At 33.5% G+C, this 27,933-nt stretch overlaps 1 protein-coding gene across 6 annotated transcripts in view; it reads right to left on the bottom strand.

Moving 5' to 3' along the window:
• Window positions 1–1,720: 1,720 nt before the first annotated feature.
• TXNDC16 (thioredoxin domain containing 16) overlaps window positions 1,721–27,933 on the bottom strand; it is a 106,052-nt gene continuing 79,839 nt past the window's right edge. For 5 of the 6 annotated variants that reach the window (XM_057488462.1, XM_057488460.1, XM_057488461.1 and 2 more), the window contains 9 exons: window positions 27,569–27,628; window positions 24,517–24,558; window positions 23,251–23,419; window positions 22,798–22,934; window positions 15,470–15,554; window positions 13,648–13,786; window positions 9,833–9,993; window positions 8,008–8,198; window positions 1,721–3,801 (listed from right to left, as the gene is read on the bottom strand). In XM_057488462.1, coding sequence (XP_057344445.1) covers window positions 3,536–3,801; window positions 8,008–8,198; window positions 9,833–9,993; window positions 13,648–13,786; window positions 15,470–15,554; window positions 22,798–22,934; window positions 23,251–23,419; window positions 24,517–24,558; window positions 27,569–27,628 — 1,250 coding nt within the window. In that variant the 3' untranslated portion in view covers window positions 1,721–3,535. The remainder of the gene's footprint in view (window positions 3,802–8,007; window positions 8,199–9,832; window positions 9,994–13,647; window positions 13,787–15,469; window positions 15,555–22,797; window positions 22,935–23,250; window positions 23,420–24,516; window positions 24,559–27,568; window positions 27,629–27,933) is intronic. The other variant, XM_036917931.2, reaches the window with a different exon arrangement.

The following is a 27,933-nucleotide window of genomic DNA, read 5'->3' as shown; positions in this document are numbered from 1 at the left end:
GAGATCTCTCTGGACAGGCTCCTGGCCCAGTCGTTCTCATGAGCACCTGGTGGAGGCTTATGGAAAGGAACTCCCAAGTGACTATGAAAATGACTATGAACTATTGTGATGTTAGGGCTCCCACTTATTCTAAGCTAGTATTTTAACCCACAATTGGTCCTTAAAATATTCTTTAAATTTTTGTTGATTTCTGTTGGCAGATAATTCTTCCTGGGTCTTCAAATTGCTGATTTGTAAGTAGAGGCACCAACTGTCTTTCTTTTCAGCCTGGGAAGAGATAGCATTTCCCTCTAGAAGACAGGTTTGATCACTGTCCACCATAGCAATGACATCTCCTTCCACCAAAGGGCAGGCATGCTTCATACCCATTATAAAACATTCAGGTTTCCTGAACTCGGGGTTCCTCCCCTGTAATGTACCCACTGCATGTGCAGGTGTCACCTGGCCTTCTTCACCCCATTGTAGGACTGGGGGTCAGGGAACTGGCACAAGTACTAAGATTGATGAATGCTATTACAGTGAGTAATAAAGTCCTTTGTCCCTGATTCAGGAAAATGTGGCAAGCTGACTAACAACTTGCAGGTAGGGTAAAATCTTAAGACTCTTCCTAGTCTTTGATTTCTTCTTACTTGCTTTAGAGGCAGCCTCCTATTCTCTGCTGGTCAAACAGTTCACATATCCCATCTCTTCTTGAAAGTGTTTGTCATTCTGGAATTCAGTTCCTTTGGTTGCCTTCTCTAATGGGTATAATAAAAGTTATGACTATTTTCTCTTGTTAGAACAGGAGTAACATTTTCTTGCAGCTTTCCACATCTTAGCAGAAGCACAGCTCCCAAGGGTATCCCTATTTGACTACTTTCTATTACCAAGGATGGACACTTACTGATGTGCAAACTCTCACTGTTCAGCTCATAAACATTTAACTAGTTTTTAAAAGAAGCATAAGCTTGGGTGAGGAACTTCAGGAATTCTGAAAAACAGTCCATGGGATATTTGACCACAAGGGATGGAAGCCATGGCCAAGGATGTTTACCTTCCAGCAGACTGAGGCGGGAGGGGTGAAAGAATCGTGATTTAGGAGAGATGACATATTACACAGAATGTACATATGCACTGGCCACCAAGTCCTACTGCAGATCAGGGGAATATTCAGTTACAATACCAGCACCTGGGGACAGAGAGAGAGAGCTTTTGAAGATCTCAAAAAGGGACAGATGTATGTGGCAGAAACACTTAAAAAGGATACAAAGGACAATTAGAAGACAACAGGTGGTGGTGTGAGGACACCTGCTCCACATTCATACTTTCCTTTCCCTCCACATTCACTCTTACTTTTTCTGGTAAACAGAAACCAGATTTCTTTTGCAAGACTTACCTCTTCTACATTGTGGAAGTCTAGCTAGGGTTGCCAATTACAATACCTACTTTTCCCCTTAACCAACTTTTCTAGAACTCCCTGAGTCACTGATTCACAACTGAGCTGTTAGTTCCTGCTACACAGATCCCTTACATGAAAAATTAGAACAGCCTTGGTTCCTGACTTTTCAAGTATGGCTTAATTTTTTCTTCTAACTTTGTGAATTACCCAATATTCCTATTTTGCTTAAGTTAACCAAAATTGAATCTCTTTTGCTTGCAACCATAGAAACCCAGTTGATACAGGGTAAGAGGTCCATTAAAGGGCATGACAAAGGCCAAAGGAAGCTTTTGAAAATAGGCCTGAAATCCAGATACTTTATTTAAAATGATAAAAAGAACATGTGTTAATAACTGTCAAAACTGCTGACATGGTACAATGACTAATCCATTTCATATTTCTGTGTGCTTATAGTTAGTTAGCATTTTCTAACTGTTAGGCTGATGATACTTTAATACTATAAAATATATTTAGACTTCATTCTTATATCCCCCATTAGATATAAAAACATATGAGAATGAAGTGAAATAATATGCAATACATGCTATACAGGAAAAAACTCAACAAGCTGCTTAGCAGCAAATGATATATTAACAAATGAAATACATACATTTATTGAAATTTAACTGTTTGATTTTTAAAACCCCAGTTATGCAACTCAGTTGAACCAAGCAAACTGTGCATGAAGAAAATTTCAAGAACAAGATACCCCAGGTAGGTATTAAAAGAGTATAGTGGAGCACCAAGTAGGACATTCTCAACAAATGTCTCAAAAAATTGCATGGAACAAAAATTAAACAACCTGCTACAAACAGATCAACCTGACAAGTAAGTGACTTTGGAATGAAAAATTAATTTTTTAGTTAATCTTGCCCTCTTGCTACACAGGTGAGGCCCTATGGCCCGAGAGACAAACTGACTTGTCCAAAGCTTACTAGGGTAGATTTCACATACGGTTCAGATTAGGAAGTCACTCTTTTTGTGAGGAAGATAGCAAAATGTTTAATTCCTGTTAGCAATATATGTTAGCCATACAACTTGTTGAATTAGGAGGTTTTAAGATTCTTATATATTTACATGTATTTATATATATATGAATTATATATTATCATATAATTATATATGATTATTATATATTGTAGATAATAGTATATCATATACATATATATCACTTTGAGTCCTTCTTAGGGTTATTGCTTTTTATTTTTTGAAAATATTATAAAATGAATTTATAAAATATGGTTGTGTCCAAATAACGATCAGGATAAGACCACCTGATATTTACCTTTAATATCCAAGATTTTTTCCAAACCTAACTGAGCAGAACCAGAACAGATTAGCATAACACAGGGTTATTTGATACTGGCACTGCTGACATTTGGGCAGGATAATTCCTTGTTTGTGAGGCTGCCCAGTGCTCTGCAAGGTGTTTAGCAGCATTCCTGGTCTCTACCCACTAGATGCCAGGTGCACCCCAGTGGTTACAATCAAAAATGTTTCTACACTGCAATGTTCCCTGGGGGACAAAGCTGCTCTCTGATTTTTAAAAAAGTGGTTCTGACATCATGACCACAACAAAACACACACCAGCTGTATGACTCCACTGTGGAGTCAACTGTTATTAAACTAGAGCTACATTTTTATTCTAGTTCAATGTTTTTCATGCCTAGAACCAAGTTTATACCAGTTTTTGTCTAGAGCTGAGCTATCCAATACAGTAGTCCCTAGCCACATGTAGCTACTGAACACTTGAAATGCGGCTTCTCTGAAATGAAATGTGAGTGTTAAATATGCACTGGACTTTGAAGACGACAGAAAAAATGAATGTAAAATAGTTCATTATAATTTTATGTTAACTGAGCTATTTGGGGTATACTTACTGGGTGAAATATATTACTGAAATTCTTTTCACCTGCTCATTTTTACTTTTTTTTTTAATGTGGCTAACAGAAAATTCTAGATTACATATATGGTTCATATCATATTCCTACTGGATAGCACTGGTCTAGAAACTTGAAATGATTTAGTATTATTTTTTAATAAATTGTCTATCAAATAAGCCAAAAAGACTTTGGAAAGTCCTAGTCTTTCCCTATGAAATCAGCTAACTTTTGAGCATCATAACTCTTTATTATCATGCCTAAATGATTTTTCTGCTTCTTTAAACCAATTACTTCTATTCCAGTGCTTTATTCTCAGTGTTTCAATAGGTTCTTTTCTGGTTGATTTATCTTCTTGTTGTTCTTTATCACTCTCCTGCATACCAGTTTCTTTCATACAGCCAGGACCTTTTCCAGTGGGATGTCGAGATGCTGCAGCATCCATCATACTTAGAAAATTATAAGCAGGAAGATGAGGTTTCCATCCCTGAGCAGGTAAAATTGCTAGAAGGAAGATATAATCAAGGGTTAAAGATGAACAGACATAAAATTATCACACAACTATACTAGAAAATGTTTTACTTTGAAAAATATATTTGTAGGAGTAGAGACTTTATCAGCTTTATTTACCTAAGCAAAACTAGATTTTTTTTGTCATTGTCTAAGAAACAACATATTTGTCATTATCAGCCACTTAAATTTTTGTATTACTTTTATAAGCTAGTTTATTTTAAATAAAGATTAGTATTAATAGGAAAAAGAGAGAAGGCCCATAATCTTACTGCCACTTAGCCCTCGTTGAGGTTTTAAAAAAACATCAAAAAGTGTAATGAGATTACAGATAGATCAGCACAAGTTAAAATGAAAGTCTCCTGCTTCTCTTTCTAAGGAACTGGAACTATTTCTTATCAATCATTCCAGAAAAAATGTTGGGGACATATATTTATTTATTACTTAGACAAGCATTTCCTTATATTTCAAGGCATTTTCTGATTTTTAACTTTTGATTAACATACTTTGTACACACTTGATGAAAACAAGTTCATTTTGTAAAAATTATAGACAAGGAATAATTAAATATTGCTATGGAATTAAGTATACTATAAAAACAGACTGGATAATTTCTTAGATACACTTCATGGTAACAAATCTTGTATTACTTTAAAACTTTGGTCGTTGGAAGAGGAAAACTATTTAAGCTGATAACATATATGTGAGTAAGTCAGCTAACTTTTCTCCACGGAGGAAACTGTACAATACAATTTCAGAATTTAGTTGCCCTTTAAAAGATTATTTTGAGAAGTAAACTATATAAGGAAACTTTTTAAAAATAACTTCTAGTGAAAGAATCTTTATACTGTTCCATGAAAAAATTAATAAATGTTCATAAAACACAAACTTGAACATCTCTCATGAGGCAAATATATATCTAAAAGCTTAGGACATTCATATAAATCATAATTCCCTAAGGTGGACTAAAGCTCAAATAAAAATCTACGTAACTACATATGCAGTATTATCTATATTGTACTTATTAATATAACTGAGCCTGAGGAAATTTTATATGAAATCTTAGTACATGGTACATCAGCAGGGTACTAAATGTAGACTATCCCTGTATTTGATGTTTCAAATCACTGTTCCCAGGTTAGATTCAAAAGTGGCAAACAGACAATACATTTTCTTGAATATAATGAAGACATAAGAGGTTAAGAATTACTGTACTTTATCTGCATATTGCAAAGATTAAAATATCTTTAAGCACAAATTAAGGCATTGAAAATACTTAGCATACTTAATTTTTAATGTAAACACTGCAGCCTAGTGGTCTGATATGAAAAAATGCCTAAAACTGGACATCACAATTCCGCTAATAATTTGCTGAGAGAACTGTATACAAAGGTCTTAATGTTTTCAATTGCAAATAAAACTCTACTCTCATCATACATGAGTAATAAATACATTATTATCAAGTTAATAATAATAATAGCAAACATTTACTGAGTTTTTACTATTTACCAGGCATTATTCTTTTAATCTTTACAACCCCAGGAGGTAAGTACAATTATTATTCTAGTTTTATAGATGAGAACACCAAGGCCGAGGAAGGTCAGGCAGCTTGACCAAAGTTAAATGTAAATTTCAAATACAAAGAGCCCATGGTCACAATGTCACAGAAACAGAGATGTGCAGCAAACATGCTTACAGGCTCAGACTATGCCAAGAGTAGCTGCAGCACCCACTTCTCAGATCTGTCTCCCAAAGAGTGGGAGCAGGTCCTACCAGCACAGAAGACCAGACCCAATAGAAAAATACTGTTCAGGTCGCTTCTTCCCTGCTGCAGAAAAACTTCAGAATAGAAGCAGCAATGCAAAGAAATAATGGAAGCCCCTCAAAGAGTGAGTTGGCAAAGGCATTAACAAAATTGCAGTGGAAGATAGATATATATACCAGACTCTGGGGAAACTCAGAATTCTGATTCTTTCCTCTTGATAATAGTTTGAGTTGAGGAATCAAAGCCTCCAAGGATGTTCCTTGTAGGAAAGGATCTCTATACATGAATAATGGTAATTCTTTAGATTTTACATTTTACAAAGTACATTTACATACATAATTTGATTTGGTCTTTAAAATAACTGACACAGAGTAGGAACTATTATATCTCATTTTATGTTTGTAGAGGAAGAAAGAGACTTGCCTAGAGCCACACAGTGGAGTAATCAAGGAGGCCGGGCCATGAGCGTAGAGTTCTGTGTCTCTGAACATCACCGCCTTTCTATAAGCCATTCAGTTTCACAGGTATGCTGGCCCTACCTACACACAATTCTATCTGATTTAGAATCCATGGGGCCTCTGTGTCACAGCTGCTACGAAATGACCACCCGCATTTTATTCTATAAAGGAGCACTGCAGACAGAGAAGTTAATGCAAACTATCTTGAAGAGTTCAAGACCTACAACTGAAAGGACCCCGGCAATGAACTCAGAGATGAGTGATCCACAGAAAAGCCCCCTTTCAGATTATGATTTAAAAAAAATAGTCTATTTAATTAATTTTTCACATCCCCTAGGAAAATGTTAAAGCTAATAAATTACCTAAGAGGACCCAGAATATCCAAAATAATCCTGGAAATGAAAAACAAAGCTGGAGGAATCAAACTTCCCAATTTAAAAGCCACTACACAGCTGCAGTTTTCAAGATAATTTGGTACTGGTGTAAGGACAAATACAAAAACATGTACGTGAATGTTCACAGCAGAATTATTCATAATAGCCAAAAAGTGGAGGCAACCCAAATATCCATCAACTAATGAAGAAAGAAAATGTGGCATACTCATATAATGGAATATTATTCACCCATAAAAAGGAGGAATTACTGATTCAAGTTACACCATCAATGATTCTTGAAAATCTATATTAAGTGAAGAAGCCAGACAAAAAAAGGCCACATACTGTATGATTGTATTTAATGAAATGTCCAGATTAGGCAAATCCAAAATGATAGAAAGCAAATTACTGGTTGCCAGGGGTGGAAGGAAGGGATAAGAGGGAGTGATCACTAATGGGTATGGGTTTCTTTTGAGGGTGAGGAAATGTCCTGGAATTCAACAGTGGTAATGGTTGCACAGCCTTGTAAATATACTAAAAATCACTAATTGCATACTTTAAAAGTATAGATTTTATGGTATATTTCGGTATTAAACATAACCACCTATAGGATATTTAAACATAATAACTTAGTTAAAACTGCCTTACTTAACAGAAATGGAGCAGACCACCCAGAAAAACAGATGTGCTACGATTGACATTTAAAATAAATTCAAGTATCAGATGAAATACACACAAATACACATAATTATAGATTCACACTATGCATGTTGGCTGAGAGACAATGTAACACTGAATTGGAGATCATATATGAGAAATCTATGTATACAAATACATAAATATTTACATCCATGTACACACTCCTTATTTAAGGACTCTGTCATGAAATAATGTCAAAATAGTCTAGTTCACCTGGTATTGAATAACAAAATCCTTGGCTAGTACCTTAGCAGACTTTTCATTTCATCAAATTTCACACAATTTCATCAATATATTAAAAAATTAGGGCATTACATGGTAACTTAAATTTAACTTATAGCAACAGGCCTGCTGCCACCACAACTGGGTATAAATTAACACATAACATATATTTCATAAGTATAAATTCACATATGTTTTAGAAAAGTGGAGGCTATGACATGTTATAAGCAAGCTTTGTAAATTCTGGTTAAAGATCTATTTTCTTGTGGTTCAAAATTCTGGCTCAGAGATCCAGGCTGGTTCCTCATTTACTGGTTAATTATATGACTTTCAACTAGATAACGCTTCTACAGGTAATACTTTTTATGACTCTTGTGAGAATTAAATGAGATAATGCATGTGAATCACTTAGCACTGTGTTAGATACCGAGTAAGCATTTAATAAATGTTGGCTATTATTATTAAATTTAACAAAATGTAATACAATGGTATTTATCTTCTGTGGAAAGTAATACCTACCACACAGGAGACTGCCTGATGTACAATGCTATCGGCATATTAACATTTAAGATACTTATAAAACATTACAATTCAATTTATTCTAGCATTCATTAGACATAACTCAAGTTTAAAAGTCTATGAAACAAAATACAGAACTGTGTTTAAGTTAAACAAAACTTACTGATAGGACTTTCTAGTCCTGCTTCTAATTTCTTAAGCCATAATAAGAGGGTTTGTGCAGTGACAGCTTGGTCTGAGGGAAATGCAAATACTTGGCCCCCTGAGGGCAGGTTCACCACAACAAGAAGAGGAAGGGGAGGCAGAGTGTCAAAGTATGCCTGCAAGATTCCTCTCCCCACAGGAGTATTCTTTCTACAAGAGGGAACAATTGAAGATATTAATATTTCTTTCTATAACAAAATTATGAAAATAGTTTATAAAACATTAAATATAGTATCATGCCAGTAAGTGTATTTTATAAGAAGATGCCCTGGAAACCAAGAGGCCTGTAACTATTATATGAGTAATCAGATTCTTAAGTTTCTTTTAACATGTGGTACTGTATTTCTTTCAGGAGAAAGAAGGCAGCCAGTGACAGTTTTAATGGAAATCGGACATAGTTCAAAGGCTTGTCAATAATTAGGCTTGATATAATCAATAGGTTCCTTCCAAAGTTTACCCAATTATCTGTTTTACATGGTCAGCTCAAAACTTAAACAGTTACAAACTGTAAAATAACAAATACTTATAATAGTTAGTTCTTTTCCAAATAAAACTGTGTCTTTCCTCAGAAAAAAGAAAAAGGAATTAACTTCAATTTAATATGATTTTTAGAAATTATTCTCATTCAAGGAAACCATAAGTTTAAGATATTTAGCTTTCCTAATACAGAGCATATTCCACATTATGGAAAATGCTATTTTACTCTGAGATACCTACAAGGATAATTAGCTGGAAAAATTTTGTCTCAAGCAGTAAGTTGTATTTTTGGCAAACTATTCACAGCAAAAATGTACACTGCCTCATTCTTGTAATATTTCAAATAAGTTAAAAATATCTTTCATATGATGAATTTGAACAAGTGATAGTATGTACATATGTGGACTGTGTCCACAGACATTAAATGTAACACAAGCCATACATCTAGAAAACATACCAGGAAGTATTGCTGGTGAATGCACTGAAACTTTCTATAACATTTCAGGCTGCATTTTAAAACTACAGAAGTGTAGCAAGAGGAAGGAACTGAAGAAAAATGCCAAAATATAATGTTTATCTTTCTCTATTTGCCAAATATTCCTCAATGGACATCAATTACTTTTAAAATTAGAAAAATTATTACCTCTAATAATTTGCATGACACAAAAAGCAAATGCATCAAAAGTAAACAAATGGGACTACAAACAGATACTGCATGGTATCATTTATATATCAGGGGAAAAAACTGAGTAGGAAAGTGATTGGCAGGGGCTTGGGGTGGGAGAAATAGGAAGAGAATGGTGAAAGGGTCTTTCAATTGTACAATGAATAAGGTCTGAGGGTCAATGTATAACATGGTGGCTACAGTTGATAACACTATATTGAATAAATGAAATTTGCTGAAAGAGTAGAACTTAAATGTTCTCACCCCCTTCTGAAAAATGTAAATATGTCAGTGATGGATGTGTTAATAAGATGGATGGAGGAATTCTTTCACAATGCGTGTATATATATTAAATCATCACAATGTATACTTTAAGTAACTTACAATTTTGTCAACTATACCTCAATAAAGCTGAAAAAATACCATACAGTAAAAAAAAGTTGTAGAACAGAATTCAATCTAAAACAAGGTCATCTTAGACCATCTGAGAGAGTTTAATTACTAAAATATCATGATGACATATATATATATATCAGTCCCATAATTTAATTCCAAAGGTAGAGTTAGAAAGTCTCATTTGCCAATGAAAATGTAATGATAATTACACTTTACTTTTACATATTAAAAACAAATATATACGTACAGATTTAACCAGCAAGGGGTAAGTGAATCCAAGTGTTTCTCTTTTACCAGGGTCAATATTGCTTTTTCATACTGGGAATTTATGCTGCCATCACTGAATAAAATAAGTAATGGTTTCTGAAGTTTTAAATAAATGGGAAGATTTTCCACAGTGATTTCTGGCTGTTAAAATAAATAAATAAATAAATAATAAACCATGGGGAATGATGAATAAAATAAAAAATAATGTTCAAATCACTCATGCAATATTTGCTAAATGTAGTCCAAATATTTTTATTTAAGTGGAGATTTTGCTATACTAATAACTATGACTTTCAAGAGCTTTTTTAGTTAAGCTCACTTTACCTTAACAAGTTATTTTCAAAATAAAATTAATATAATTTGCAAGTAAATTAACTTAAAGGAGCTCCCTGTTTTACAAGGACATAACACTTCTAATCATTTCTTATGCTGAAATCTAAACCACACTAGCCAATATATGCATGACCAACAAAACTCTTGTTTGGCAAAGGCAACAAAAGCAAAATAAACAAGCAGACTACATCAAACTAAAAAGCTTCTGCAGAGCAAAGGACACCAGCAACAAAATGGCAGCCTTCGGAATGGGAGAAAATATTGCCATCTTATCTCCAAAAAGAGGTTAATATCCAAAATAACTGAAGAACCCACACAACTCAGTTGCAAAAATACCAACAACCCAATTTAAAAATGGGCTGAGGAATTAGACATTTTTGTAAAGAAGACATACTAACAGTCAAAAGATACATGAGAAAATGCTCGACATCACTAATCATCAGGGAAATGCAAATCAAAACCACAGTGAGTTATCACCCCACAATTGCTAGAACGAGTATCATCAAAAAACAAGAGTTAGCAAGCATTGGCAAGGATGTGGAGAAAAAGGAACCCTTGTGCACTGTTGGTAGGAAAATAAGTTGGTGCAGCTTGCCATGGAAAACATAACAGAGCCCGGACAGGAGTACTGCCTTTCACCCACCATCTCAGAGAGACCTAGGTTTCATCTTACTTAGGCTACAAGCATTTTCCAGAACACCCATCAGCAAGCCACAAGCCCACCTTTTCCCTGACCCATCCCCTCAAAAGCCCGCCAAAAAACCTGGCCATAAAAAGCCTCAGCCTGTAAGAGACACCTTCTTTGTTCTGCTCGCCAGAACAAAGAGGTCCCCCTCAGGTTTAGAAATAAACCTGCTTGGACTGTTGAATTCATGTCCTTTCTTTTCTTTTTAAAATAGTACAGAGGTTCCTCAAAAAGTTAAAAACAGAACTACCATATTTCCCAGCAGGCTGAATTCTGGGTATATATCCAAAGGAAACGAAAAAGCATACCAAAGAGATATCTGCACCCCTATGTTCACTGCAGCATTATTTACAACTGCCAAGATATAGAAGCAACTGAAGGGTCTGTCAATAGATGAATGGATAAAGAGAATGTGGCACATAAATACAGTGGAATATTATTCAACCATGGGAAAGGATGTAATCTTGCCATTTGTGACAATGTGGATGGACCTAGAGAGTCATAATCAAAGCTAAATAAGTCAGACAAAGACAAATACCATATGATTTCACTTATATGTGGAATCTAAAAACAAAACCCAGAAACAGATTCACAAACACAAAGATCATACAGGTGGTTGCCAGAGGGGAGAGGGTTGGGAAGATAGGTGAGGCAAGTGAAAGGGATTAAGAGGATTTATAACCTTTGCTATAAATAAGTCGTGGGGAGGAAAAGTACAGTGTAGGGAATATAGCCAATAATATTGTAATAACTTTGTATGGTAACAGATGGTAACTACACTTATCATGGTGAGCATTTTATAATGTATATAAATGTTGAATCATTATGTTGTACACCTGAAACTACATAATATTATGCTAACTACACTTCAAAAAAAAATTGATGCCACATAAAAAATGTTTAACATCTGGTCATCCACTCCTCTTTCCTGTCCAGATGAAGGAAGTCAAGTCTCTTTAGTACCTAAGTGCAGGCCAGGTGACGAGCTTGCTGTTAGCTGGCTGCTGCACACAGCCACTACATGCTCTAGATTTAAACCTCCAACACAGCTTTAAAAAACTGAATAACCACTTGAAGGTTTTATAATTTATGGAAAGGTCATACTCTAAAAGCAAAATAATTTTCATTACAGCTGTTCAATATTTAGTCAAACACTGAAAACTAAAACCTTATACACTGGAAAAGTGACGCAATGCTTATCACATTTGCCTCAAGTGTAAATGGATTTTTATAGCTGTTAAATTTGTCCAAAGTTTCTCAGCCTTAAAGAATATAATCTCAAAGAAAAAAACCCACTTTTTTATCTATCAGATAGGCAAAAATGATACAAATCTTCTATTGGGCAAAACAGGAATAAGTATCAGAAGCCTTAAAAATGTGTACAACCTGTGGACTAGCAATTTAAATGCTATGAATTTGTCATAAATATAATTATGGAAACACTCAAAAAGATAATCTATACGGTTGGTCCCTGATAAAACTAAACAAACTGAAGACAACTGAAATATCCATGAACAGGAAACTGATTAAAGAAATTGTAGTTTATTAGTTCAACAGAATACTATGCTAATAATAAAAAACCTATATGTGTATCTTCATTTCTTGATGGGAATATCCCTTAATATAGAAAGACAAATACATATACATATATTCATACATACATATATACATATACTGAAGTTTTTAAAGTTTGGGAAAATATATCCCCAAATATAACCTTGGTTAAAAAGGTTATGGCTGATTGTAATTTTCTTCTTTGTAGTTCTCTGCATTACCTAGAAAAAAACTTAAGGGCTTATAATAAGTCCAAAAACATTACACTATACATATGCTAAAGAAATATTCATATAATAATGTGTCATTAAAGACAGAAATGCTACTTAATTAAATAATTTAGAAAACTACATTCTAATAATAATGACATCATCTAATACTTTAATGGGTGGAGAGGTGGGAACAGACTTAATAAAGACAATAGTCTTATTCGAGCCTAAAATGTAATGTCATTTAGATCATCATGACAAGAAACACAGTAACAAGAAGATATTCATTTAGTATTTACAGCTGATAATAGTGCTCTTTATGTCACTTTAGAAACGTAGAAAAGCATAAATTTATAATATTCTAGCTATGTTTAATATAAATGCAAAGCAACTGAAATCATGAAATGCAGGTTACATATGTTGTATCCTTGAATCCACTAATACACAAAGTAAGCATCGGTAAAGGCCTTTCATAAGACAGTATTTTGTTTTAAAACTGTGTAAGTGGCAGTAGGTAACATTTGCTGACTGTTTATCAGGGGCTGAACACTGTACACAAAGCACTATACACATACCTCATCTAGTCCTTACAATAGCTCTCCACAGCAGGTGCTACCATCACCTATATTTTATGCAAGTGGAAACTGAGGCACAGAGAAGTTACCACACAGCCAGTAAGGAATTAAGCAAGGACTTGAAGCCAAGCACTCTTACTCCCAGAATCCATGTGCGTTATACCAAGTTTCAGCCTAGATTAAGTACTTAAACTGGCCATCATCCACACTAGTCTCAGCAATAAAAATAATCCAAAGACATGCAAATTTTTGGCAGTAGACTAGAGAAGCTATACATGGAATGAGTGAACAATAAAACAGAGCAACCCAATAAATTTTCAGCTCACAAAACATCATGCCCTGTGCCAACAAAAGCTGGAAAATCAAGTATTGAAATATACTATCTTTAGCTGATGTAGATTTTATTTCAAGTACCACCCTTATTATAAATAATACTCACAAATATTTCCAGTAATGCATCTGTTATTATCCCAACTATGTCTTGCACATGGGAATTAGCTAATGGTATGCTCTCTATTTTGCCTTCTTTATGTCTTGCAAACAGCAAGGCTGGAAGAGTCGCAGCATATTTATTTGACCTATGGAAAAATGCAGTATTAAAATTTCCAACCAAAATATAGCAAGTAATCAAAAACATGAACAATTAGGCGAAGAGATCACAATGGGAGACAGCAAATGGGAAGCTCCCAGTATTAAGGAAAAATTGAACTCAGGCAAACTGATCTTCTATCAGCGAGGCTATCTGAGAAGTTCAGGAGCCTTAACGACCTAAATTAAAAGAAAGCAACAGATAATAATCTAGTCAGATTTTTTTCTAGTCAATATACTCATCAAGAACATGTCTAAATAAGATTAGGAACACACTGAATGGTTCACAACCTTTTTGGACTGCTCACTATACTGCTGAGCAAGGAGATGGGCATTTATTAAAAACGTACTGTCTACCAGGCACTATACTAAGTGCTTTCAGTTTTCATTTAATATTCAAAACAACCCTATAAAGTAGCCATGATCATCCCCATTCTACAGATGAGGAAACCAAGACATAGAGAGTGATAAATGGCAGAGCAGAATTCAAACTGAGGCACCCCAGATATAAAGTCTGTGCTCTCTCTTCTGGAACAGCCCAAATTTGCTCCCTCCTACCACTACTTTTTTACTAACTAAACCTAAAAGAAAACCACTATATTAAACAGGAAAAAATGCTTTGTGTAAATTACTAGCAAGGTAGTCAAATTTATATCATGTAAAAGCTCAATTCATACTAGAACTAAGTACAGACATTGTAATATTCTAAACATTAGTAGAGACCCCAAGTCTTCAGGTTACCTGCAAAACCCTCTTAGTTGACCAGCTGGTTATAAACAAAACATACTCTAAAAACTACTGGCCTAGCTCTTTGGGCCATAGTTAAGTGCACAATGACAGAAGAGTCAAAGACAGTTGAGTGACCTGACTGTCCAAGTGTCAGGTGAATAGGCCTCATATTTCCTAAAGAACTGGAGTTCAGTATTTACTTTTTAAAAATCTCAGATTTCATGGATAGGACAGAAACTTGATGAAGAGCATATGGCATCAGTATTCAAGATGAAAGATTAAAGCTCAGAAAACAAAATTAGGAATACTGTAGTCAGAAGATAAGAAAGACAAAACTCCTGGGGCTTAACAGCTCCACTTGCATCTGAGAACAAGTCACTAATTGAAATCTCCAAATTTTCATTTCAGTCCTTCATTCTGCAGTAACTAAAATATTTGGTAGTTCACAGAAGCCCCAAACTCTACAAATAAAGCAACCTAAATGGCCAAAAGAAAAAAGCACTGATTCAGTATATGTTTGCTATAACTTAAAATTATAACTACCAGGTATAGCTGCATTACTTAAAACTGGGAAAAACATGGAAATATGGAAAAATTCAGGCTTTTATATATACCTTGGTGACAAATCAAAATCCAGATAATCAAGAAGTAAAATTCCCAAAAAACTATGACAAGCTAAAGAATCAAAACTGCAGGTAAAAGAACCCAAAGAAGAAAATTTTTATAGGAAGATGAAGTAGTATGAATCCAAAGTTACCTCTGTGAAAGTTGTAGCCTAAAGTAAAATATCTAAAAACACTAAATAGCCAGGAGATTCTAAATAGCTGATCCTCCTACAAGGAAATTAAAAACTTATTAGGCTTTGCCTTTCTTCATCAACTGTGGAAATATATGCAATATATTATTTTGCTTTCTTCCTAAAATTGTAAGACCAATAAACTTACAGTATCAAAACATCTTCTTCAGAATAAATTCCAGTAATAACACTTCCTTTTAGGTAGTTTCCTGCTTCAGTGAAATCTTCTTTTGCTATAAATATATAGAGGAGACAAATATCTGAAACCTTTAAAATTATATGTGCTTTTCAATTGATGAACAGATTTATAAATGGTAGTGCTTTATTATTAAGATATTTAAGTACAGACCTTACATAATTTAATGGCTCTAAAACAAATGCATTCTTTTTGACATTTGATTACTACAGAAATATAAATTGACTTGATGCAACTATGGTTCCCTAAACAAATGTATTCTAAATGTAATTTATAAGGTTTATAGAACTCTAATCATAGTTACTGAATAAATATGTGTTGCTTTGTAATTTACTCCTAAAGCAAGGTAAATGGAAACAGTTGTCCTATATGTAGCCTGGAAAGACAAGCAGGTATGTGAAATGATACATTATAATCACAATATTAATAAGTGCTTATAGGCATAGAAAAAAATTAAAGACTGGAAATTCTAGTCCTCTGATGGGGTCTGGGTGAGGGATTTGTGTCTGCTTATTTTACATCCTGTATTTTCTATGGTGTGTTTTTGTTACTTTTGAACTTTGATTAATTTCTATTATCATCTTTTCTCATTTGTTAGGACATACATATTCAAAATAAAAACTACTCCTGTAGATTTCTTAATACATTTTCATAAATAATAGCATATTCTGGATAACATTAATGACTATCTTATAACCAAGAAGCAAGTCTGAGTTAAATAGTTGTAGACAAATGAGAAAAGAGCAGAGGTAGACTTATACGAACGATGTACTCTTGCCAAGAAAGGCTAAATGATAGTTCAGCTGGCTTCAGGAAAGGTTTGTAGCAGTTCAAATAGAAAAATGATGATGGAAAGATTGAGTCATAAAACACCTCGTCATCTAGGGCATGCTGCAGCCAAAAGGTCTGCACCTTAACAGCACTATATTCATGATGCCAGCATCAACACTGTGAACACTGGCTAACCACAAGATTATTTTATTTAAAAAGGATGCATACTTTCCACAAGATTGAGAAACACTGTAGGAAAGCCAGCTTACCAGAGTGGCACAGTCAGCCTGTAGGCAACAATGAGAGCTCATCTATCATCATGAATTTAATGAGAAATTAGTAACCCATGAAAAAACCCAAGTAGCCTGAATATGCCAAAATAGAAAAGAATCATTAAGAAAAGCAGCTAGAAAGGACTGAGTGCCTACATTTTTATTTCTAAGAGAAAGAAGAGATAAATTCTGTTCAATAATTGATGATCATTATCTAAAGCAATGACATAATGGGACCTGTTTCAGCTTTTCTTTTTTGGTAAGTAACAGTGGAAAATTACACTAATGGTCCCATACAGTTTCCTCATACAGAAGCCTCTCTACTCACAAATATGTTTCTCGAAAGGCTCTTCATGAATCTAGTTGTTCACAAATCCTAAGTTACTTGTGGGATAGGGTGTTTAAGACTGTAGACTTCAGATACATATCCATTTCTATTAAATAAGCATGCAAGTTTTCCTCTGAACATTAAAAACCAGGCATTTTCTCCTCCTCGGTGAAAACTGCATATATGTCAGAATGTTGCAACCCCAAATAAAGGAAATAACCAGTTATATAAGCAAAAAGTTTTTTAACCACTCTAAATATATCTGGATTGTAATATTAATGGTGACCTACAATATTTACTTGTTTAACTATAAACATTTAACTGCATAAAGTGAATATACTAATTTAGCAATACTTTTTTCCACTATCACATTTTATTGAATAGTTATATTTATATACACATATATACATACATCTATTTTTTTTAGCTCTATCAACAAAAGAGTCAAGAAGCAAGAACACTCCAGTAACTAAATGCACTCTTAACCCTTATTTCTTGGTTTCTAAATTCAATGTCCAGTAAAAGGAACCTTGACTCCTTGGAGAAATGGCTGATTCTAGGAATGGAAGACATATTTGAAGAATGAAGACACATGAAAAGGACACAGAAGTAGACTGAAGGGTTTCCCACTGACCAAATCGAGGACAATTTTAGCAAACTAATTTATAGTAACTGACTATAACTCATTGAATAAAATAACAACACAGGCATCCATACTCAGAAACAAATGAGAAGGGAAAACTCTTATTATAGTAGTAGCCAACTATAAATGTGAAAGGAATAATGGAGTTAGAAATTTTCCACTTGGCAACCATCATAATAATAGCTCTTTCAAGTAATGGATTCTAAAACTGGAGTGCAAAAGTATAATGAGAAACAGAACATTTACAGAGTTTTAAATTGTACCCCCACAAGATACTTATTAATTACAAAGGAAAAATAGTAACTTTCCAGTAGAGAGTGGGACCTGGCAGATAAACCAGTAGACAAAAGAGACATTTCAGCCATCATGGAACTCATATTAGTCTTCAACTCATTAGAATTTATGTAAAAACAAAACAATATCTGATAGTCTCAGTAAATGTCAGTAGTTAGCTTTTATGAGTAAAATACAGATGCACATAAAAATGTTAACGAATTCATAAGAGCCATTTATTGTTACACATTTTCTCACTCAATATATATGTTGAGAGCCCAGCAACTATCATGTGAATGTCTGCCAAAAACAGTGGAATCTATAAACAACAAAAAAGAAGTAAAGAGAAACTAACACCAGATTGAAAGAGTGGGAATAATCAATCCAGTGAAATAATTTAAAAAGCATCATATCCAGACTACATCATCTGGCACACCAAAACTAACTGTATACAATTTAACACTATCCTTTTTTTGACTTTTACTGACAGATAATTACATGTAAATTTTATCATTTGTACAAAACTATAAGTATACTGTTCTCACATTGCTCTTATATAAAAAATATATATATATGAAAAATTCCTCTCAGCATTTACAACCAGGTAAAAGTTCTCTATGGATGAGTCAGCATCCTCACTTGTATGTTGCCATTTATTCTATAATGATGGTAAGATGACAAACATTTTGTCTTTGTTTCTGGAGGATACCAGGTTACATAGGGTTAAGTTTTATGATTAACTGCAATGTTTTCTAGATATTCCAAATTATCCTCTCTCTTTTATTGCTAAGCTCTTATCCTTGTTTTAATGATTTTATTGTATTTGCACATTTTAGTATCTGAAGACCTTAATTCTTTTTGGAAGGAGGCCCAGTGTAAATAATAAACGAGAACTTCAGGGCAGCAGGCACCTGAGGTAGATAGAAGACAAAGTCAACAGCAGGGGCAAAAACAGAAAGGGAAAGGTAGAGGAGTAAAACACAGGCTAACTCACTTTGCAGTTTTCATAAAGAAATACAAATCATACCATTTGACCCAGGAATCCCACTCCTAGGAATTTACCCTAAGAATGCAGCAGCCCAGTTAGAAAAAAACATATGCACCCCTATGTTTATCACAGCATTATTTACAATAGCCAAGAATTGGAACCAACCTAAGTGTCCATCAGTAGATGAATGGATAAAGAAGATGTGGTACATATACACAATGGAATATTATTCAGCCATAAGAAGAAAACAAATCCTACCATTCGCAACAACATGGATGGAGCTAGAGGGTATTATGCTCAGTGAAATAAGCAAGGAGGAGAAAGACAAGTATCAAATGATTTCACTCATCTGTGGAGTATAAGAACAAAGAAAAAACTGAAGGAACAGAAGAGCAGCAGAATCACAGAACCCAAGAATGGACTAACAGTTACAAAAGAGAAAGGGACTGGGGAGGATGGGTGGGAAGGGAGAGATAAGGGGGATGGGAGAAGAAAGGGGGCATTACAATTAGCATGTATAATGTGAGGGGAGCATGGGGAGGGCTGTACAACACAGAGAAGATAAGTAGTGACTCTATAGCATCTTACTACACTGATGGACAGAGATTGAAATGGGGTATGTGAGGGGACTTGGTGATGGGGGGAGTCTAGTAAACATAATGTTCCTCATGTAATTGTAGATTAATGATACCAAAAAATATATATATATACAAATCAAAAAGCTATCCCTCTACTATTTTGCCTTCAAAGTTGGTAAGCCACAGAGCACACATTATATTATCACTTCTTACTAGTAAGTTATTTTGGCTTTTATTTTAAAAGATGTTGAAGACAAAGTAGAGGGGCATAATTACTAGACAGAAATCTGTAGAAAGCAAAATTTAATAAGTAGTTAATAGTGTCCACTCTATACAAGTATAATGCTAGACATGGGGATCCTCTTCCCATACAGCTATCCTTAAAAGATTTCATTCAGAATTTGAAATTAATCTTAAAGAAAAATAGGAAGGGGGAGGTTTGTTAGGTAAAAGGGAAGACCATGTGATGAAGAAAACACTAAGGGTTTTCTTAGAGGCCATCCATATGCAAAGAAATATTATTCTAAGCAGTACTACTGGTGAGAAAAAATGCCCTGTGTACCCTTCCTTTAAAACTTACTGAAAGACACATTCCCATGAAGCAAAAAAAAAGAATAAAAGTCTAAGAATAGAAATATTTGTGTTATTAAAAGAACACTATAGTCTATGATGCTAAGTAAGGCTAACAAAGTAAAATTAATTGCTATAAGCACTGCTTCGAAGCTGAATGCAAAAACATTAATTTGAAATGCATCAAAAGTAAGAAATTTAATTGATGCATGAAGGGATGGAAAATGTACAGGTATATGCAAGTGCAGTTAAATGCTAATGGTTCAATCTAATCAGTGGGTATATGAGTGTTCATTGTAAAATGCTTTCAACTTTGCTCTATGTTTGAAAATATTCATAATAGAATGTTGGAAAAATAAATACAAATATTTTTAAAGAGAAAGATATAATGTAAAAAAATAAAAGTTCAGCAATAATGACAACCTTGGTCTATCATCAGATCACAGAGGCTCAGATAGAGAAAAAGACCATAGAAGAAATGTAAAATCCTCATTCTCCTTAAGAGGAAGTCAAAATCATTGAAATTTATATATTCCAAGGTTTTGTTTGTTTTTTTTAAAGAACATGTCCTCTAGCCCTGTAGAAAATAAAACCAAAAGAAGCATACTCTTCATAGGAAAAAAAAAACACTAAAGGAAAACTAACTAAAGAAATGCCAATGAAGCATAAAATAAGCAACAGACATCCAAATTAAGTTTAAACAATAAACTTATTTATTGTAAATAGTTAAATTTCACCTGGAAGAGTCCACAGGCAAAAAAGGAAATGTAAAAAAGACAAATAAGAGAGACCTGACCCAATCATATATTCAACATGTATTATAAAACTAACAGATTAAGCATTAGTAGGTAAAGTGAATAAAATAGAAAACATTTAAACAGTCATATATATATATATATATATATATATACACACACACACACACACATATGGACATGGATTTAATATGTATGGTGATGGCAGAATCATAAAAAGAGAGGAAAAAAAGGCAATAACTATTTAGACAAAAACTAATTTGGCCTCAACTTCATACCATGCACAAAAATATCTAAATGGTTAGACTTTTAAAAAGAAAAAAAAAAGTCAAAGGGCACAATCAACAGAGTGAAAACCTATAGAATGGAAGAAAATCGTATGTAGGAGGGGTTAATATCCAGAATATATAAAGAACTTCTGCAATTCAGTAACAACCCAATTTTAAAAAGGGTATATAATTTGAATAGATATTTCTCAAGAAGATATATAAATGGCCAAAAAGCATATACAAAGATGCTTAACATCACTAATCATTAGGGAAATGCAAATCAAAACCACAATGAGTCATCACCTCATATCCATTAGGATGACTATTATCAAAAAAAAACAGAAAATAGCAAGTGTTGATGAGGATGTGAAGAAATTAGAAACCCTATGTACTATCAGTAGGAATGTGAAATGGTGCAGCTGCTATGGAAAACAATATGGTAGGTCCTCAAAAAATTAAAAACAGAATTGCCATATGACCCAGCAATTCCACATCTGGGTATATAACCAGAGAATTGAAAGCAGGGTCCTGAAGAGATGTGTATACCCATGTTCACAGCAGCATTATTTATAAAAGCCAAGAGGTGAAAACAACCCAAGTGTCCATCAATAGATGAATGGATGAGTAAAATATGTTATATACATACTATGGAATACAACATGGATGAACCTTAAGGACATTATGCTAAGTGAAGGAAGCCAATCAGTAACAGCCAAATATTGTATGATTCCACTTATGTGAGGTACTGAGAATAGTTAACTGATAGACACAGAAAGTAGAATGTGGTTGCCAGGGCTAGGCAAACAGAAATGGAGAGTTGTTTAATGGGTATAGAGTTTCAGTCTGGCAAGATGAAAAAGTTCTGGAGATTAGTTGCACAATATAAATATACTTAATACCAGTTAGTTATACACTTCAAAATTAAGATGGTAAATTTTATGTTATGTGTATTTTATCACAATTTTTAAAATATTCAGAGCAAGAAGACAATAAAATTAGAGTAAGAAAGTATTATAAATTAAAACAAGAAGAAAATACAGGTGAATAGTAACTGATAAAGATGATTGGGATTTTCTATGGATAAAAGCAGTGGAAGAAATCTCAAAATCAATAAATTGGAAAGCAAATTTTAAACTATTACAAATAAAATTATTACTAAACACAACTAAAAACAACAACTTGGGGGAAAATAATTGGAATAAAATAACAAAAGCTTAATATCCTTAATATATAAAAGTCTCCCAGTAATTTATTAGGATAAGCACTAAAACCCCAATTTAAAAGATGGGGAACACATATAACAAAGTTTACAGAAGAAAAAGTTATTCTCCTATTGGGAATCTATACCCATTAAATAGTCTAAAATCCACACAAAGACTCAGAAATAAAAATATTCTTTACATACAGCTAAAAGAAAAAAGGGAAGCAAATATAATTTGTTGGTAAACAGTTAAATAAATTATGGTATACTCATCAAATCAAATATAGTCATGTTTTTGAAGACTATTAACACCTGGAAAAAAATGCAGTCATATAATGTTAAATAAAAATAGCAAGATACTAACCTTGATACACAGTACTAGCCCAATTACACTAAAACATGTATAAATATGCAATATATAAGAACAGAGAAAAAAGAGGTAAGGAAGTATATCAAAAGTTAACAACTCAAATAATTACATTATAGGTTTTTATTTTTTTCTTCAATCCTTGTCTTTTCAAAGTTCTCTGTAATTTGAGTTCTCTATTATTTAAAAAGGCATTCCTTTGAAAAAAACAGTAAACGAGTTTTTAACTGTATCACATATAATTTGAAAGTTTAATTCTGCTTACCTGTTGTCATAGTTGGACTAAATAGTCCCAGTACTGACACACTAGAATAGGAGATCAGTTCTTTATATAATTCCCCACTTAAATATTCTTCTGCTTCTTGGACAGATGTTATGTTCACTGGGCATGAAATTCTGTTGCTGGATAAATATATAATTATATTCAAAATTAATTTATAAAGATACTTTTCAACTTGTAAAAAAAAAAAAGATACTGAACTTAGCAAACATTTGAAATAATGAAGCTATTCTAAACAAAAAAATCACCCTCATTAAACAATATTTCTATCTCCCCAAAAGTGATGAAATGTAGATATACCATCCTCATTAATGTTTATCCTGTGATCTCAATTCATACCTCCTTAAAACTATTCAAAGCTTGTCAACAAAGTATGAGGGATTAGAAGTTTTATAGGCCTAAAAATTTTTAAATTTTAGGGTGAAGCTGAATACTTACAGCTGGATAAATTTTAGGAGATCTTCAGTTCCTAACATACCAGCATAAGATACTGGGTTCTTGCCTTTCTTATACATTTTTATAACAGGAAATTCAGTAACATTTTGCTTAACACATAAGTCAGACCAATCTGCACAGTTGACTCTAGTAAGCAGCACAGTAGATGTGCCTAAATAAAAGAAAAATGCACAATTTTGTAAGCAGTAATGTAGAAATCTCAGTTTTTCAGAATTGTCACTATTTGTATATCCCATTAGTAATGTAGAGAACTCAGCTGTTTAGAATTGTCACTATTTGTATATCCCATTCTTACTTTAACCTCTCATCAGCATGAAATACTCCTATGAACACTCTCTTCCCATGATTTTTGCACCACCTTCCCCTACTGGCTTTTTTCCCACCTCTTTTGCTGTTCCTTTTGCAGGCTCTTCTGCCAGTTGAGTTAGGAGTTTTTAAGGCTCAGTTTAAGCTGCCTTCTCTTGCTCTACACTCTCTTCCTGAACAGTCTCAATAGCCATCAATAATCTAATGAATCCTGATTTTGTATCTTTGGCCCAGACTCCTCCTTAAAGTTCCAGACTACCTTCTTGTATCCTTACTACCTTCTCTATTTCTCTTTAAATGGAAACATCCTCATACTCAATGTCTAAAACCAAATGTGATGTCCTTCATCTGTATACTGCCTAAAGTTGCCATTCCTACATAACTCAGAAACCATGATCATCTTTCATGTCTCCCCATTCCTAAGCTCTCATCTACTCAAATCAATCAGCATGTCCTTCCAATTTTACCATCTAAAATTTAAATACCTCTTATATTTGCCTACTTCTCTTTACTGCCACTACTCTAGTCATCATTTCTCCTGGATAACAATAAACTAATTCATTCCCCTGAATTCAGTATGTCTCTACACTGAAACTAGAGACATCTTTCTAAAACTCAAAAATCTGTTTTGTTACCAGCCATCTCCACCATCTTGTGCAAATAGGTCTCTGCACATGACTACTTCAAGGAAGCCTCCTCAGACACCCTGATCTATATTACGTACCTATGCACCTACAGAACCACGTTCCTTTCCTTGTCTCATTATGTAATTACAACAACTCATTTGTGTTGTTATATAATTATCTGTCTCTGCCAAGAGAACTCCTTGAGAGTAGGGACTGTCTGTTTTACTCATCACTGATTTTCCAGCATCTTAGAGCAATCCTTGTACATGAAACACCTTAAATGTGTGTGTAAATAAATGACATGCATGCAACTCACCTAGGGTACCTATCCTGTCTAATATTGTAATTTCTTTCCAGCCTAAGAAAAGAACACATCATGGGAATCCCAGAGAGAAATTCCTACTTATTCTATAATAATATACATAAATTTCTCCAAAATATATAAATCATTAGGTGGAGAGAGGTAAAAAACAAAACAAAACAAAACAAGTACCACACAACTTAGCTACAGAAAGGAAGGAATAAGTTCTAATAAAAGAAAACCTTAATATTAGGTCAAAGATGGATCTTTGTGTATCAATTTTAGAATATATCTTCATTTAGGATGCAACCTAATCATAAGATTAAAATTGTGAAATGCAAAATTTTAGTATTTTATCATCAAAAGTTTTTAATACTGAAAATTCACTTTATATTTTAAGTGATTCTAGATTATACCACATAGATGCAATCACTTTAGATTTTATATTAGCATTCTGATAATACAGGCAGGGTATAGTCCATCTTATTTACCACTATGTATCTGCTATGTAGCACAATGTCTTTTGCATAGTATGTGCACAATAAAAGTTTGTGGGACGTACCCTGGTAATGTCCTCATGAACAAACTTTCAGTTTTATACTAAAGTATATTAACACCTGAATATTATATATGCAAAGATAAATCCTTATTCTTTCAAAATTACATCTGCTAAGTAACTTCTTCACAAAGTTCTATTATCCAGTATTTTAATCAGTCAATAAATACTTAACAATGAACAATGCTTGTACAACAGAGAACCATATTATATACTGCCGTCCAAGTATGGAATACAGTGCTATTACAAATGTAGTTCTTCCCCTTCAAAAAGAATCCTCACTAGGTCAACCACTACTAAAAATAGTATTATTCCTTTGTCCCTGCAGTCCAAGTTGAAAACCTTGATGTTATCTTTAAAACTGAAGACTACTGATACATGTCATTAACAGTTAAAAGGCTACTTTAGTTATCAATTAAAATTTTTTTTTATTTTCTTTCCTGTAAAATGTTTCAGTGTTTAATCACTTTTCAATTGGAATAGTCTAATATTCTAACATGCCTGTAGTTTTATATCCCATACACTTAATCAGTGCAGTAATTCCAAATTGGCTTCTATTTTAAAGGAAAAAAAAGTCTCTTAGCTACAGAGACTATGTTAAGTATAAAAACTTGATGTTTACTGCCACCTTGTGACTGACTGTAAAATATTCTTGTCTTGGACTAGGATAAAAAGTGTTTTTTTCTCAAGAAATGAATGTGAAAGTTTATAGGACTAGATGCCCCAAGTATTACAATACTTTTCTAATTTACAAAGTTATTATGAAACACTATTAAGTTAGTATGAAACACTATGGCTACCTATACTATGCATTAAGTATATTCCTGCATTAAGCACCCTGAACTTCCAAAACAGTTCATTTATCTGGTATCTACTAAAAGGACTATTACTCACAAAGAACATAATAAATGAAAAAGTAAATCAACTCTTGGTTTGGTTATCTGCTTTTTTAGTCTACAAACACACAGAACATGGAGTTCTTGTATTGAAGAATCATACAGTCTCTTTATTTGGTCATTAATAGAGAAGAAAATAAGGGAATCTTTTTCCATTTTCATTTTGTATCTAACCAAAAGAGCTGGAGGGGAGGGGTAATAATAATTCTATTATTCAGGGATATTATCCAATTGTTTTTTAATTATGGCTTATATCCACCCCCTTTTGAGCCCCCTCCCCCCACCTTTTCCTTTCTTCTTCTTATTTGCCAATGAGGTTAGAGAACCTAAAAGAGGGAACTTAAATGGATCCACAGACTGCAATTACAAAGCAGAATCTGAAAGCAAACAGCATTCACTTTACAAAAAGGGTTAGGGATCACAGGATACACAGACTAATCATCTCTTCACTTGGGTAATGAAATAATTACAGCTGGATCGAAGGATGGGGGAAATAATGGAAGAGAAATGGTTCAAAAATTATTTTTTTAATCGCTAATGTTTTTATTACTATGGAATATATTACATTTAGGGTTGATTTTCTGGAATCAGTTTCTTGAGTTCACGAAAGTTCCCAATATATAAATAAGTTGTACACTAGTGAATGTTTTCCACTAAATAAAGCAAAATTTATGAAACTTTACTGCATTAGCTTTTCTATTTATTCAATAATTATTTAAAAACCAGATATTCTAATATGCCAAGTTCAGTGAGGTAGGTATAGGCACACTACCTACCCATAAGTTTACTAAAGAATGAAAGAGCCCATAAGCTAACACCCCAAAAAACTAAGGTGGATACATTCCTGGAGTAGCCAAGAATAAGCCTATTTAACTATAATAGCTTCTACTTACAAGAAAAACAGGAGGAGGAAATCATATTACAGATATGAAGGCTGAAATGGTTTGTCTTATTCAAATGATTACATTTGAATTTGAACATTATCCTAATCCATCATTAAATCTCTCTTACTAACAGGCCTCCCTATTTTTCCCTATGTCTTTGCTGGGGTGGCAGCATAGAATTTTGAGTTAAAGTCCATTGCTTGGATTCTTATTTGACTATCACTGGATCATACTTCATAGAACAGTTAAAATAAAAAGATCCTGCCTATTAGGAAATATCTCAGTCCATGAGGAGCTAACTACATAGCTTCAAGAACTCTGAGATCCTAGGTCTTTGAATAGACTGTGAGATGGTCTTATCTGTCCAATTCTTATTTAATAGTATTTATTATTTACTTTATAATGTTTAATAGTAACTGGCATAGAGTAAGCAAGCACTCAACAGATGTTTGCTTAATGACTGGTATCAGTCAAAAAGATTACTGGACTGTGTAGCCACAAGTACTTAATACACAGGCTCTCTACTTTCCACTAAAGACAATTCTGTGAAGACAACCAAAATGAATGCTTCTGAGCATTTTTTAAACTCACGGTCCATTAACTTAACCTTGGAGACACAAACATAATAACCTGAAATTTTACATGGTTTTGTTCATCTTTAGCGTGACAGTTTTACAAACAGCTACAGCTCAGAATAAGGAAAATAAGCACGCATACCACAGCACAATTACCTTTCAATTTAATTGCCAAATCGATATAGGATTGCAGAAATGCCATGGATACTGCTTGCCCTACATTAAAATAAAGAAATTCAACAGATGTTACAACATACATGTTTTCAAGGCATCCATACATATACATAACAAACACATAGATTTATGGGGTTTCCCAAAATTGTTATTTCTTATTAAGAATTATTCTCCTCAATATCATCCAAACATTTAAGAGGGAAAAAAATGCAACTAATTTTCTGCATTCATACTGCAAGGAATATAGCGGAAGGGCTATTTATTGGAAGACAAAAGCAATATACTTCCTCTAAATTTAAAAGAACCATGAACATATTAAAATCATTAGCGTGAATCACAGTAATTTT

The sequence above is a fragment of the Manis pentadactyla genome, chromosome 11 (genome assembly GCF_030020395.1).
Source record: "Manis pentadactyla isolate mManPen7 chromosome 11, mManPen7.hap1, whole genome shotgun sequence".
NCBI lineage: Eukaryota > Metazoa > Chordata > Mammalia > Pholidota > Manidae > Manis > Manis pentadactyla.
The sequence above is the reverse complement of the archived record's forward strand: the minus strand, read 5'-3'. Positions and strand labels throughout refer to the sequence as shown.